General features: G+C 36.7%; 1 protein-coding gene across 13 annotated transcripts in view; it reads left to right on the forward strand.

Moving 5' to 3' along the window:
- cspg5a (chondroitin sulfate proteoglycan 5a) overlaps positions 1-15,489 on the forward strand; it is a 53,681-nt gene that overhangs the window by 11,533 nt on the left and 26,659 nt on the right. For 11 of the 13 annotated variants that reach the window (XM_051130520.1, XM_051130517.1, XM_051130522.1 and 8 more), the window contains one exon: positions 9,585-10,551. In XM_051130520.1, coding sequence (XP_050986477.1) covers positions 9,585-10,551 — 967 coding nt within the window. Of the gene's footprint in view, positions 1-1,347; positions 1,866-9,584; positions 10,552-15,489 lie in introns of those variants that run through there. The other 2 variants (XM_051130523.1, XM_051130529.1) reach the window with 1 other exon arrangement.

Genomic DNA, 15,489 nt, shown 5'->3' on the forward strand with positions numbered 1-15,489 from the left:
TGCATTCATCACCACAGCCGGAGGAGTGTATCTCATGCCTCCCGCCCCTCCTCTGCTTTATTGTCCCATTCTCCTCGCTCTAAACCATCAACCCGTAAACAATCTGGACCATATCACAGCCCTAGATAACACATGCATCTACTTTGGCCTTTTATCCACGTTTAATTAATTTAAATTCATCATTGAAATCTGCATGATGTGCTCGTGTAAAATGCACCCACGTCTGAGGCATTGCTTGCATGGTAGTGTCTGTGATAACCATTTAGATAAGCTTATTTTAGTCTATCTATCTATCTATCTACCTATCTATTATAAAGTCACCCTTGACCGCAAAAGTAGCATGGGTATATTTGTAGCAATAGCCAAAAATGCATTGTATGGGTCAAAATTATAATTTTTTCTTTTATGCCAAAAATCATTAGAATATAAGTAAAGATCATGTTCCATGAAGATATTTAGTAAATTTCCTACCATAAATATATCAAAACTTATTTTTTGATTAGTAATATGCATTGCCAAGAAATTAATTTGGACAACTTTAAAGGTGATTTTCTCAGTATTCTGATTATTTTATACAAAATATACTATTATATTTTCTTCTTTCATATTCAACATATATGCTAAAATCTGAATATGAAAGACTAAGCCACAAGCAACATTATTGATTTGTTTTATTTTTTTTATTTATATATATTTATATATTATTATTTATGTTATATATATATGTTATATATATATATATATATATATATATATATATATATATATATATTAATATAAATTGTATATTATTTATACCATTTAAAATAAGTATATATAATTGTATATTTTGGATATTATTTTTTAAAAATTCCATAATGATAATAATAATAACAATAAAATGTTACATTTTTAATATACATTTTATATTTGGTATATAATTTTTCAATATATAAATTTTATATTGTTTATACTACTTATAAAAAAAGTACATAATTATGATTGTATATTTTGGATCTTTTTAAAATTCCATAATAATAATCATTTATTATTATATGTAACAAAACGACCCAAAATATGCAACTATAATTTTATATATATTCTAAAACAATTATAGTCTATATACAAGTACTTTTTAAAATATATTCAACCTATATGTTAATATTTGAATATGAATAAGCTTTGCATTTGAAAGAGAAGTAGCAAAATCTACATCGGTTCCAACTATCCAAGATAAAAGCCGTCGGATGAGCAAAGCTAAAACCGAGCTTGTACAATGGAGGGCTGTTTTTGTGTCTGTCAGTAGTTGAACATTATTGAAAGGAGTAAGAACTTGGGGAGGGGTTGGGGAGAAGAGGGGGTGGGGAGACAGTGGGAGCCGAAATCATTTTCCCTCTCATACTGTGAGAACGCGTAGAATCGCATCTCTCCAAGTGGACGCGAGTCGGTTTGGTCTCAGAACCCGATTGATTCGGCTGTGTCCGCGCAGCGTCCGTCCGTCCGTCCGTCCTCCCGCTTCTCAGCAAGATCACCGACTTGCATTTTGTGGCAATGGGACCATAAAGGAACAAATTCCATCGCACTGAGAAGAAAAAAATAGAAGTAAACAAATACGACCAGTGAAGACACCTCACAAAAGAAGAAGTGGACATGGAGACGCGCAGAGGAGATACGATATAACAGATTGGACAAAGCACATCCAGGATTTACTTCTCGACGTGAACACTTTTTGTTTTCCAAAGGGTTTTAGAATTTTTTCTTCTGCTAGATTGTTTAGTTACACGCAAGCATGAACCGAAAAGAGATGAGGTCGTGTTTGAGATGCTGGAGCGTGCCGATGCTCTCTGTCCTTCTGCTGGTCTTCTTGACACCGCTGTTTGCACATGGTAAGATTTTCACATGCATATTAAATCAGCTGATAGTTAAGACTCGGTACCCTTCAAACACGAGGTGGCATGACAGAACAGCATCATAAAATGAGAATGTCGGTCAGTAGTGCAACCGCTGCTGGGTTTTGCTGTGCGTAAATCATGACTGCGCGCCGGCGGCTCATGCCGCCGCTGCTGATGTGCCTGGACCAGCGCCGTCAAAATGTAGGTTAAATGTCGAACTGGGAAATTTGGGGCTTCGTCCAAAATGCACATCATTAATTAACCCACATTAAAAGGAAGGGACACCACGGAAAACATCTGCAAGCAATTTGCAGCCTTTTTTTTAATATTAATGACCTTTTAATGCGCAGATTTCTCGTTGCCCCTGGTTGTTTTATGCAGTAGTAGTAGTAGTTGTAGTAGTAGTGTTGTAGAGTTACTGCGCTGTGATTACTCTACAGAGCAGCTGTTGTCACTATGGCAATGATGGAGGCGCACAAAGGCAGGATTAAAGCGCGAAATTATTTATGCTCGGACATTCTTGCACAGTTTATGCGTGCAGTTTAATTTTACGCACGGAACAAGAATCTCTTTATTGTTGTAACGGCTAGCCACTTGGGTTATTCGAGAGATTGTGTCGCTCTCCTCCCTCTAAGACTGCCAGTGAAGGATGGAGGACCAACCCAAAGGGAGCGATGGTTTCCTTAACCAGCGGTGTGTTTAAAATTCCGATAGATCACTGAGCATTAGAAATTATCTCATTGACGCGCGTTTTTATGTAAATAAGCATGAAATCATATCAAATCTATTGTGCACTTCTGCATTGGTGCTTAGAGAAGGTTCATTGTCCATCTAGTTGGATGCTCAGTTTCGCCCAGCAACAGGACAGTGAAATATGGTGCCTTGTTGTTCTTGAATAGGAATATGCAAATATGAAAATTGATGACAATAGGGTTTGTTTTTATGTATTTTACTTCATGATTCTCAAAGCTGCACTACATCAGCTGTACACCTTTGTTAAAGTCGCTGTGATGGCGACCAGTGTAGTCTTGGTCTCAATCAGGTAAAAATGATGTCACCGGTGGCCATGCCCTTTGTTGGCTTCATGCATGCACCTGCTTTTGATTTTAGGTCGGTTCACTTCCCCCCCTCCAATGTAAATGAGAATTTGTAAAGCAATTTTTGTATTCCTTCGTTGACTAAATGGTAATTTGAGTAGATGTGTCACTGGCCACCAAAGACAGCCTTTCCAATCCATTAGGTCATTACTGGCGTGGTGTAACGTGCAGGAAAATTTGATTTATCCCAGTAACTGATTTGATAATGTATTCGCTTTCAATGTTCTGATCTGTATTTGCTGAATCGCCCTTTTTATTGTCTCAAGAGTCCAATGGACACACTTGCCATTTTCTGTGCAGAGATTCAGCTGCTGGTAGAGAAAAAGGTGTTGCCCGCCACATCTTTCCGATCAAGCCATAATTTCAAAGGTTTTTAGTATGTATTGTGTTCTTTTATTATGCATAATCAATGTGCATAATAAAATGTCAACAAATGGAGAGCTGTTTTGATTTTGATATAATTTTAATGATTTTTTGGTACATTGAACACATGTATGATTAATATCTATATGTATGTGCCACCTGTTACTGTGCATTAATGCAAAGCATTGAACACTTGATTCTGATCTCAATTCCCTTGAGATGCAATGCAGGATATTGAGATGCTTTATCCTTTAACACGACAACCCTCGCTCGATTGATGTAATGATGCTGTATGCCATCATATTTATCAGTCCCTACAAATGGAATCCACCATTCTGAATATAGGCTATTATTCCCAAATGAGCAAGACATACAGTTTTAGTTAAAATTTCAAGGCAATCCTGAGTGCCAGCAATTAACCTCGCTGTTCTTTGTTCCAACCGTATGATGTCATTCCACACCTTAAAAGTCTTGTTGTGGCAAATAATGTTAATTTCATGAAATATGCTTGTTGTGTGGATGCATTTGTGCATTATGAATTGCATGGATTTGTAGGGGTGTTTCTTTTCAGCTGGATCTGTTTGCACTGTAGTCGAAAACAACAACTTGCACGTTTTAGATGGTTTTAGGTGAGCTTAATCAGATTTGCATTCATTCACAATTGTTTGCTGCCAAAGAAAGTCACTGCAGTCTGTTTCCAAGGATGGAAAAATTGCAATGCTAATGATCAGATTTGTTAGTTTTTGCAATATTTCGAAGGCAGGAGTTTACTGGGTCTTCATTGGATTTTTGTTAATGAATATAAAGCATTCAGAGGAAAGGGTGTGAATTATAAAGATGTGCTGTGTTAATGTGAGCTGCTGCCATTTTGTGTTTCATCAGAAACTGATCACCCCACCCCTAATGTGTCCGCCATGTGAATTCATACATGCAATGAAAAGACATCATTAGCTTATTTAATTAACCTATCAAAGTAGAAATGGGATGTAAAATAAAAATTAGTGGTTGTGCAGATAATGGAATGTTAAGCAGCTATGTCTGTTTTTTTTTTCTTTTGTTTTTTGGCAAAGGCTTAGCACATATTTATATTTCCTAGGTGTTTTTACTTGAATTTGTGCAATGTGGATGTATATATTTGATGATGGTTTTTCGCACAGCGCATTCAAGCTCCATCGTTGCATTCACTCTGCACAGTGAGGGCAAGCTGGTTCCCATGGCAACACATCCCTCCTCCATCCAACCACCTGTTGAGTACAGAAATGAAAAGATTTATGCAACAGGAGGTGGAGAGACGTCCAGTGGCAGCTGTCTGATTATGTCTCAAGGTCAAAAGATCTGACTGTTAATACCTGCATAATTAGTCAAGGTAAAATGTTTCATGGAGGTATAGAATCCTGTGTTTTTTACACAGAAAAACGATTGCGTTTCATAAAAGCCTATTGAATAGAGGCGTTTTTGTGTTGACAACACTGATGAATTTTTTCCTCCTCTACGTTTTCCACTCCATTGCATCAATTTCCTCCCTTTCCACCTTTATTTATATTTTGCATATGTACTTTTTTGCCATTGCAAAGTTCTGGAGCGATGCAGTGATTAAGGCGCTTCATTCAGTGATTGATTATCAGATAATCAATCACTTTTGGCATCAGCTCCTGGATGTACTGCTATACATAGAGGTTAAGGCCAGAATTCTTCATTAACATGCCAGTCTCTATTGTCACAGGCGAGTGTAACTGATGTATTATTTGCAAATTCATTAGCTTAATCTGGTGATTTAATATTTTATAAACATTTGTTTAGGATGTTTCAATTGAATATTATGGTTTATAAACAGCGTTACTGGATTCTGTCAACATATATATTAGGGCTGTCAAACAATTAATCGCGATTAGTCGCCGGCAAAATAAAAGTTTGTCTTTACATAAAATTTGTGTGTGTACTGTGTATATTTATTGTGTATATACAAGTACACAGATCCATGTATATATTTAAGAAAATGTTATATTTATATAGGAAATATTTACATGTACATATAATATAAATTAGATGTAAATATAAATGTATGTATACATATAAATATTTTTAAATTACATATATGTATGTGTGTGTATTTATATATAAATAAATAATATACACAGTACACACACATATTTTATGTAAACAGATTTTAATTTGGATGTAATTGATCGTGATTATTAATTTGACAGCTTTAATAAATATATATATATATATAAAATACATTTTAAACATATTTTTTAAATGAATACTTTTATTCAACAAGGATGCATTAAATTGATCAAAAAAGACAGTAATAACATTTATAATGTTACAAAAGAATTCTACTTAAGTTCTGTTCTTTTGAACTTTCTCTTCATCAAAGAATTCTGAAAAAATGCACGACCAGTCACAAGTTTTTAGATTTTTAATGTTTTTTAAAGAAGTCTCTTCTACTCACCAAGCCTGAATTTATTTGATCCAAAGTACAGCAAAACAATAACATTTTGAAATATTTTTACAATTTAAAATAAAATGTTCTATTTGAATATATTTTCAAATTTATTCCTGTGATTTCAAAGCTGAATTTCTAGCATCATTACTCTAATCACTTGATCATTCAGAAATCATTCTAATATTCTGATTTGCTGCTCAGCACCATTTATCTAAAATAGAAATCTTTTGTAACATTATAAATGTCTTTATCGTCACTTTTGATCAATTTAAAGCATCCTTGCTAAAGTATTAATACATAAAAGTATTAATTTCTATAAACCCCCCTCCCCCCTTAAAAAAAAACATCTCCAAGCTTCAGAATGGTATAATATATAGTGTTTAAATATCTAGATTTAAATATTGATAATATTTCTTGCAAATCAGCATATTAGAATGATTTCTGAAGGATCATGTGAAACTGAAGACTGGAGTAATGATGCTGAAAATTTAGCTTTGATCACAGGAATACATTACATTTTAAAAAATATTCAAATTGAAAACAGTTATTTTAAATAGTAAAAATATTTCAGAATTTTCCTGCACTTTCTACATCAAATAAATGCAGGATTGATGAGTAGAAGAGACTTCTTTAAAAAAAAAAACATTAAAAATCTCACTGTTCAAAAACTTTTGACAGGTAGTGTATATATGTTTGTTTTCACAAAAAAATATTAAGCACCATAACTGTTTTCAACATTGATAATAAGAATTGTTTATTGAGCACAAAATCAGCATATTAGAATGATTTTTAAATGATCATGTGACACTAAAGACTGAACTAATCACAAGAATAAGTGACATTTTAAATTGTAATAATATTTCCCAATATTACTATTTTTATTGTATTTCTCATTAAATAAATGCATAAATGCAGCATTGGTGAGCATAAGAAACTTTAAAGAACATAAAAAAAAACCTTTGAGCAGTAGTATAGGTTAATGCTATTATATTTGTTTTTAATAAGCCTTCCTTATTTTATTGTTAACGTTTCATTTTATTCTGAAGTATATAATATTTCATATTTATGCTCAACCACAACTTTTCATGATCCAATCCATTCTTTATGGATGAAATTCTTAATAGTCCTGCACTAGATTTATGTAAGCAAAACTGAAGATGACAGGAAAAAAAGTTAAATGAAGCTGTTGGGTCCATGTTTTTCTGAGTTGTACCTCCCACAGTTCTTGCTCACTCAGCCTGCCATCAGAAAAGCCATCTGAGGTACAGACGAGCTGTCAGTGCTCTTCGCTGTCCTCCCTTTACTGTCTGCAGAGCTGCTCAAACAAAGAGCTTGGCGTCTCCCCAAAGTCATGCAACTAAGATCCCGTGGCCGCCGTTCCTCCCAGCCTGGCCACCAAACAACAAGCGGCAGACCCCAAATTACCTCCTCCCCTCTGGGCTGCATTGGGGTGCCTGAGAGAAAAGGGGTAACTGAGTATTATGTAACAAGATTTGACCATCTGAGAGAAAAGGGGAAACACAAGGACCTTTTTGTGTCCGTATTGCCTGGGGCCCCCAGTTCCTCGCTTCTGTACTGCGTCTCGTCTGGGAGGCGCATTAAATACTATGGCAGGAGATCTTTGATAATGCCGTGGCTGTAAAGATCTGACCCAGATCTGGCTATTTAACCCACAAAATCTGCAAAACCAGCATTCTGGCTGGTGTCAAATGTTCTTATTTTTACAAAACAAATAGTCTTGACTCTGACCACCTTGGCGTATTCTATTAGAGGAAAAGCATACGTGAAAATCCTGTTTCTAATTAGGTTACCGTCAAGTATCCATGACATACGTTTGGAATTGATTGAAGAACGCTGTGCATTAACTGTTCTCGCTTATCAAATTTAGACCTTCCACACCACAGTTTGGGATTTTATCGTGAATTTAATCACTGGCTGCTCACACTAAAACACCATTATACAATTTAGCAGATACACTAAACTGCAAATATGATTATGTTACTTGAATGAAAGCTTTATTACTTTGTGATGGCTGTGTTAATGGTGCAAAACACTTTCTTTCAACATACAGTAGAAATCATGTGTTTTAATTACACATCTGGTTTCTATCTAGTCAGATTGATCATGTCTTCATGTATTAGTCATCATATTTTGTATTAAATTAAACATAGGATTCTTTTTTTCTGTGCACTTAGGCTAGAGATCAATTTTTTCCATATTTAAAAACAATAAAAATTAAAAAAATATATATATTAAAATCACATTTCTGAAGGATCATGTGACACTGAGGACTGGAGTAATTGCCAAAGAAAATTCAGCTTTGCCATCAGAGAAATAAATTACATTTTAAAACATAGTAAAATAGAAAACAGTTATTTTAAATTGTAAAAATATTTAACTGTTTTTACTGTATTTTTTTTTTCAAACAGTTACAAGCTGACATTTCTAAATATCCAATTTTATGTGCTCACATTTCTGTTCAGAGTGCAAAGAAACAAAACGTACAAATCTTGAATATGTTTCCCTCTTTTGTTATACTGTGTTTGGTGTTTATGCCTCAATATTGATTTGACATCTGTGTTTGAAAGGCATGTTAATCTTGCACGAATGCAGAGACCAATGTTACCACAAAGGAGCTGTATCAGATTCATCTCCGTCAGATTTGTCACATAAATACTATATTAGTGATTCACGCTCGCTAATAAAATCCAGGCCAAGCACATCTGGCCATTTTTGGGAACCTTTTTTCTGCGAGCATCTCTGTGCCAAATATCTTAGTATCTACTGTCATATGTTATGTCTCAAACTATACTTAATTTATTTCTTATTAGTCACTGGTTTTAAAGTGAAAAGGCACAGATGTTCTTAGAACAAAAAATGTCTTGGCAATACAAAAGTAAATAAACTTTTCATCATCCGAGTGATCAGAAAATGGCACAGGAGAATCCATGCAAATGAACTATCTTTGGAAACACAAGTCTTCAAGAAAGAGACTGTGATGTAAGTTGGCTTACACTTTTACTGCAGGGTCACAGATCCACTGTTAGCTGAGCCCATACTGTCTACAAAATGTGCTGTTGCCGTTCCAGAAATACACACAATTTCCTGTGTTGTGGAAGCGGTTATCGGTCTACTTGATCTGTAATAATCGGTATCAGCATTGGCCCTGAAAAACACGATCAACCCCAGTTAATTTTTTTCCAAAGGGATTATTACTGCAAAAATGAATTCCTAATGGGTTTTTAGTGAAGTGTTTGTTTCCAGTCAAATATATACTAATCAGTAAAATATGATACATTTGCTTTAGTAGCAACACAGCACAAGATATTTAGACCTTTGATAGGTTTTATTTTGAACACCTGTCACATAGTGGCATTTTTTACCGTCAACTTGATGGATAAAATCAAGTAACACCTTATTTTTTATCCTCACTGAATATCCTGTTCACATTATGGCTGTAAAAATTGAATATAAAGGCTGTGTTCGTTTTAATGAAATTACAGTGTTGTTGGATTAGACCTGATGACACAAGCTCGTATAGGCTTTTCTTGTGGTCTGGTGGTGTGTGTCTTTTTAGCTAATTGTTGCTCCGCCGGGGGCCCGTATGAATCTAGTCGTGACCCCTAATCCTTAATCCTGTCTTTGAGAGCCATGTGCATTAGTAAAATAATTTCACCTAATCTCAAGCCTTGCTAAAGACGTTTTTAAAGATATTGGGAAACCTACCCCTGAGAAGAAAATAAGTTAGATACCAATGGCTTGCAATGGTTTTACTTATTTGTTGTAATCTGCTCCTTTCGACAGGTAATTCTGTGGTGGGAAATGAAACTGAGGCTGATAGTGCTGTTAACGTGACCTCCTTGTCTGCTGGGAATGAGGAGGAGAAGATAGAGGAGGTGTCACAGTTCACCGGCTTGTCCAGCTCCTTAGACCCGACTCGCACCGGACGAAAATTTAGAGATGAAGATGTAGGCAGCGGCATGCTGGAAGATGTATTCTCGCCAACTCCTGGAACTCCAACTTCCAGTGAGGGAGCCACGACCACTTTGGCAAGCCCAGAGATCAGCTCTGAGTCTGCTGAGACCGAACACTTGCTTCCCCATGAGCCTGTCAGTACCTCCATCGTGAAGGAGCATTCCACCCCCTTCATGGAGGAACAGGACACGGAAGAGGAAACAACGCAAGTGCCTACTCTACCACCCTGGCAGGATGCTAAAGGAGATGTGGAGACCACTGTGTTTGACCTTGACCATGAGACATCTCCCACAACCCCATCCCCAACTCATCCCCCTTCCCCATCACCTGATGTCACCGTAGATTTCTTTGACCCCGGCTCCAGCCGCAAGGACCTCGACCCACCATCTCACTCCCTGCATGAGCTTCAGGGCCGTAACCCCACCTCTTGGGCCATGCCCGACAACTACGACTACATGACGTCCTTCGATGAAACTGTGTCTCCCACCACCGAAGATTACCCCTATAGCAGCACTACTGAATCGTACGATGATGACATCTCCACTACACCTCCTTCCAGACGCTTCCCTCCTCGTTTGCCCTCCAACCCTGTTGTTTTCACAATCCCCAAAGGAGCCACTGTGGGTGCAGGCCCCCGTGCTCCCCCTGGTGTGGTCGACTCAGTTAACGGCTCAGAGTGTCGGCAGGGCTTCGTCCGCACCAATGGCTCCTGCAAGTCCCCATGTGACCTGCAACCCAACTACTGTTTCAACGGGGGCCAGTGCTATGTCATGGAAGGAGCTCAAATGTTCTGCAGGTAAGCGTTTAGAAGAACCAGGTTATGCACCAGAGCAAGACTCACTATTAAAGGTGCTGTATGAACTTCTTGACTGTAGAAAAGCATATCATATCATGTGTGCAGATATTTAGGAAACATGCTAAGTTTGCATACAGTCAGTTATTCTATTTTGAAATGTGCATTCCGTGTCGGAATGTCTGTTTTTGATTTGATCTGTGTGATTCCGCCCACTGCTGGGTTGCCAGTTGGTGGAAAACACAGCATATTGCAGCCATGAAGGCCAGCTGGGTCAGACATCACAGATTCTACCCGACCTACAAATCCTCTGCAGTCATCTAAAAAGCTTTATGATAAATCTTTATGATAAATCAACTTATTAGTGTACAGTGTAAGGCTCTTCCGCTTCCATTGTCAGTTGCACTCATTCCTCTTGTGTGTCTTCAGTCTGGCAACCCATAAAAGCATCGAGTATGAGAAAGAGGGCAATATTTTAAATTTGGACTGCAGTACCCATTTCAACTGCTAGCTGTCAATCTTACATACTGCACCTTTAATATTGATCATACTTATCATTTGATTTGTTTAGGACAGGTTTGCTGTTACTTCTGTGAATAGGTGACTACTAGATCTAGTTTTCACCACATGGGTGAAAAAGTGCTATAGACTTACATTGAAGGTTTCAAAACATATCTGGTAACCAGAGTTCTTGAGGGTGGGCTCTTCTGACTTGGGGTAGAAAGCGACCACTTAGTAATCATCCAAAACACCCTAGCAGCTACATAGCAGGCATTCGGAGCACTTAAAGTGCCCCTATTATGCCTTATATATGTGTCCCTGGACCATAAAACCAGACATAAGGGTCAATTCTTTTTTAAATTGAGATATATACACCATCTGAAAGCTGAACCAATAAGCTTTCCATTTATGTATGGTTATATTGTTAGAATAGGACAATATTTGGCCAAGATACAACTATTTGAAAATCTGTAATCTGAAGGTGCAAAAAAAAAAAAAAAAAAAACCTAAATATTGAGAAAATCACTTTTAAAGTTGTCCAAATTAAGTTCTTAGCAATGCATATTACTAATCAAAAATTAAGTTTTGACAAAATATCTTCATGGAACATGATCTTTTCTTAATATCCTAATGATTTTTGTCATAAAAGAAAAATTGTTGTTTTTGACCCATACAATGTATTGTTGGCTATTGCTACAAATTTACCCGTGCTACTTACGACTGGTTTTGCGGTCCAGGGTCACATATTTCTAATATTGCCTTTCATGCAGTGTGTAATGAGCTGTATGTGAATGAAAACGATCAACACGGGAGTTCAACACGGATTCACAAAACCCTTGCTCTTGAAAGAAGGCTCAGTACCAAGTTTATTCAGCTTCACTGAATCACAACCTGTAAGTATGATAAATAATAGATGTTTATATTTTCTATCGAGCGTTCAAAATACAGAACGATGACAATGGCCGTATCGTTTCTGACATGCGCTGTACGTGGTAGACCAATCAAGACACAAGACTCAGCCATCTGACCAATCAGAGTAGAGTAGGCTCATGGAAAGGAGAGGTTTAGAGAGACTGATCGTGCATGCATGTAAACCTGTTGTAGGAGACTCCTAAAACATATTAGGAACCTTAAAAATGGCATAATACGGGCATTTTAAGCAACAGGGTTGCCATTCTGATTCAACTTCCTGTGGGATGTTGCCAGTTCCATTCAAATTCACACACTTAAAGGGCAATCTGAATTCTAACACCTAGCATGATGATGGCAGCTTTTGCATAAGCAAACACCACTGGTATTTTCTTTGGAAAATGTAGAAATGTAGTTCTAAATCAGAATGAAACAGGGGAACCTCTCGAGAAGATCAGCCCTCCCTCATGGCACATCTGGTCACAAGGGGAACTAAGGACTCGCACAAGGATAGGCCGAGCGCTGCGGAGCAGAAAGTACCACATGTTTTCCCAGATTCTTTATGAGGAAAGTTTATTAGGAAACTTCCCTCTCGCTGCCAGATTATTTTGAGCACAACTGGTTTTGTGTGCATGTGACCCACATGCACACTAGTCTAGTCACACAACATTGTTATGAAACCTGGTTTGTTTTCATGTGTCTTGCATTATGCATACAATCCTCTCTTTACTAGAAAAATATTATTAAGAAGTGCAATTTAGAAAAACGACAATAACATCGGGTTCAAAAACTGTACTGTCACTACAAATATATTTACCATGAAAGCATGGCGCTATATAGAGGTCATCATAAGGATTATGTTTAAGATGAAAATAAGTATGAAGAGATATGAAATTCAGCAAGGGTAGATTCGGTCAAAACATGGGGGAGGATGCTTGTGAGCTAAGCTCATTGCTTCCTGAAAAGCAACTACCAGATTTTTCTTTAAAAAGTCACATATTGATGACATTTTTGTGGATTTGGTCAGGTATTCCTTGGGTAAATTAAAATCTCATGGTTTCAGTTGCTCTCAGTACTGCAGGCTTGTGAAGTTGGGTGTAATTCTCTCTCCACAATGTCCTCCTGACATCCGGAGGTTGTAATTCACGCCGTGATTAAGATCTGAGACCATCCCCTTGCCGGCCACTGACCATTAACAACTTATTTAAGGTGATAAATCTCTCACCCCTCCCTCTTTTTGGATTTGTGCAATGACCCTGACTGCAACCCCAACCTTTTTGTCAGCACAGAGGTCACGGTTAGCAGGTAGAGTAAATCTCAGATGTACTTACATTGATTCTGATGTGTTTCATCCTTGAGGAACATTTTATTGCTCAGAGGTTGCTTTTTTATAGCTCATGAGAGTTATGCGTCACGTAAGGATTTTGTCTCAGATGTTTCTTCTTTTAAATGTAATATGGTTTATATGCAGTATGCAATGAGTATTGAGCTATATGCATCAGTTAATATCTGGACAGAATAGAACATTTGATTTTCTGAGAATTTGATATTCTTGATGTAAATACATTCTTAAAAATAAAGATTCCAACAGGTTTAACTATAAAGAACCTTTTGTGGAATTTTAAAGCTTCTTCATGGAACCATAGTATGCAAATAAAGAATATTTTTTAAAGTACTTGTAGATTGATGAATGAGCAATGTTTGAGACATGGTCTCGAAAGATCAGGAAACGTAGATCTCCATTTGCTCTCTGTTTAATCTCATTTCTGTCCAGGGGAAACAATTGTTTGTCTGCCAGTTTTGCTAGAATAAAAATCTCTTTTCTCTCCTATTTCCCCTCTAAAATTGTACTGTTGGTAACATAATATGAGCAGACCGTGCTCATAGTAAATGATCTTGCTGAAAACGTACTCCCTGATACTCCTCTCACCTAGTCATCATAATTACCAGTGTAATTTATAACATCTTTATTCACTCTGAATTAGAGCATCTGCTAAAAGCCTTCAAATGTGATTTTTCTGAGCCTCACTCTGAGTTCCTCCCTATGCTCATGTACTTGCATTGTAAACAGACGCTTGCCCTACCAGTAACCCCCCCTTTGGGAGCGGTTACCCTTACCGACTCCCCAAAACAGGCCTAGTCAAAGTGGGTCAGTGGAGCTCTGGGCAGCTGTGTCCCATGTTGGCTTTGTTTATATGAGGCTCGTCTGAACACACTGATTTATTCACCACTGCAATCTTATTAGAGGATGAATGCTAATGGCTCAGACATCTTTTCAGCGCTCCGTCATTCACCCTCCCCTGCGCACGCACCTCTCTTTTCAATGATCTGTCAAGAGCTTTCTGTAAGTATGTGCAGACGTATGACAGCTGGGCTTTCATTTCAGTTAGAAAACATGTTTTTAACTATAATTTTAGTCAGTGAAATTTTCTATTTACATCCCAGTGCACTTTTTACTTTTTTGCTTATATACAGTTAAAGTCAAATGTTTACATACATCTTGTAGAATCTGTAAAATGCTAATTATTTTACCAGAATAAGAGGGATCATACATAATGCATGTTATTGACCTGAATAAGATTTTTCACATAAAAGATGTTTACGTATAGTCCACAAGAGAAAATAATAGTTGAATTTATAAAAATGACACTGTTCAAAAGATTACATACACTTGATTCTTAATACTGTGTTGTTACCTGTGTTGTTTAGTCTCTTAAAAAATCCATCAAGGTCCCACAAATTCTTTGGTTTTTCAGCATTTTTGTGTATTTGAATCCTTTACAACAATGACTGTGTGATTTTGAGATCCATCTTTTCACACAGAGGACAACTGAGGGACTCATATGCAACTATTACAGAAGGTTCAAATGCTTACTCATGCTCCAAAAGTAAACAGAGTGCATTAAGAGCCAGGGGTGAAAACTTTTTGATTTTGAAGATCAGGGTAAATTAAACTTATTTCCCAGTCTTCTGGGAAAAGTATCTTGCATGTCGCTTTTAAAGCGTAGTACTAAATGAAAAAAATATATATGATATTTAGGCAAAATAACAAAAAATTACACATCTTCATTCTGTTCAAAAGTTTTCACCCCCTGTCCCTTAATGCATCATTTTTCCTTCTGGAGCATCAGTGAGCATTTGAACCTTCTGTAATAATTGCATACGAGTCCTTCAGTTGTCCTCAGTGTGAAAAAGTGGATCTCAAAATCATACAGTCATTGTTGGAAAGTGTTCAAATACACAAAAATGCTGAAAAACCAAAGAATTTGTGGGACCTGAAGGATTTTTCTGAAGAACAGCAGGCAGTTTAACTGTTCTGTTCAGTTTTTTGTCATGACTGTTTGTGTTTCAGGACAAACAAGGCACTCATGAACAACTATAACTAAACAAAACAAAACGTTAATGTATTTTATGTGAAATATTTTATTCAGGTCAGTACTAAATAAAAAATAACATGCAATTTGTATGATCCCTCTTATTTTGGTACAATAATTCACATTTTGCAGATTCTGCAAGGTGTATGTAAACTTT

Source organism: Labeo rohita, chromosome 16, assembly GCF_022985175.1.
Source record: "Labeo rohita strain BAU-BD-2019 chromosome 16, IGBB_LRoh.1.0, whole genome shotgun sequence".
NCBI lineage: Eukaryota > Metazoa > Chordata > Actinopteri > Cypriniformes > Cyprinidae > Labeo > Labeo rohita.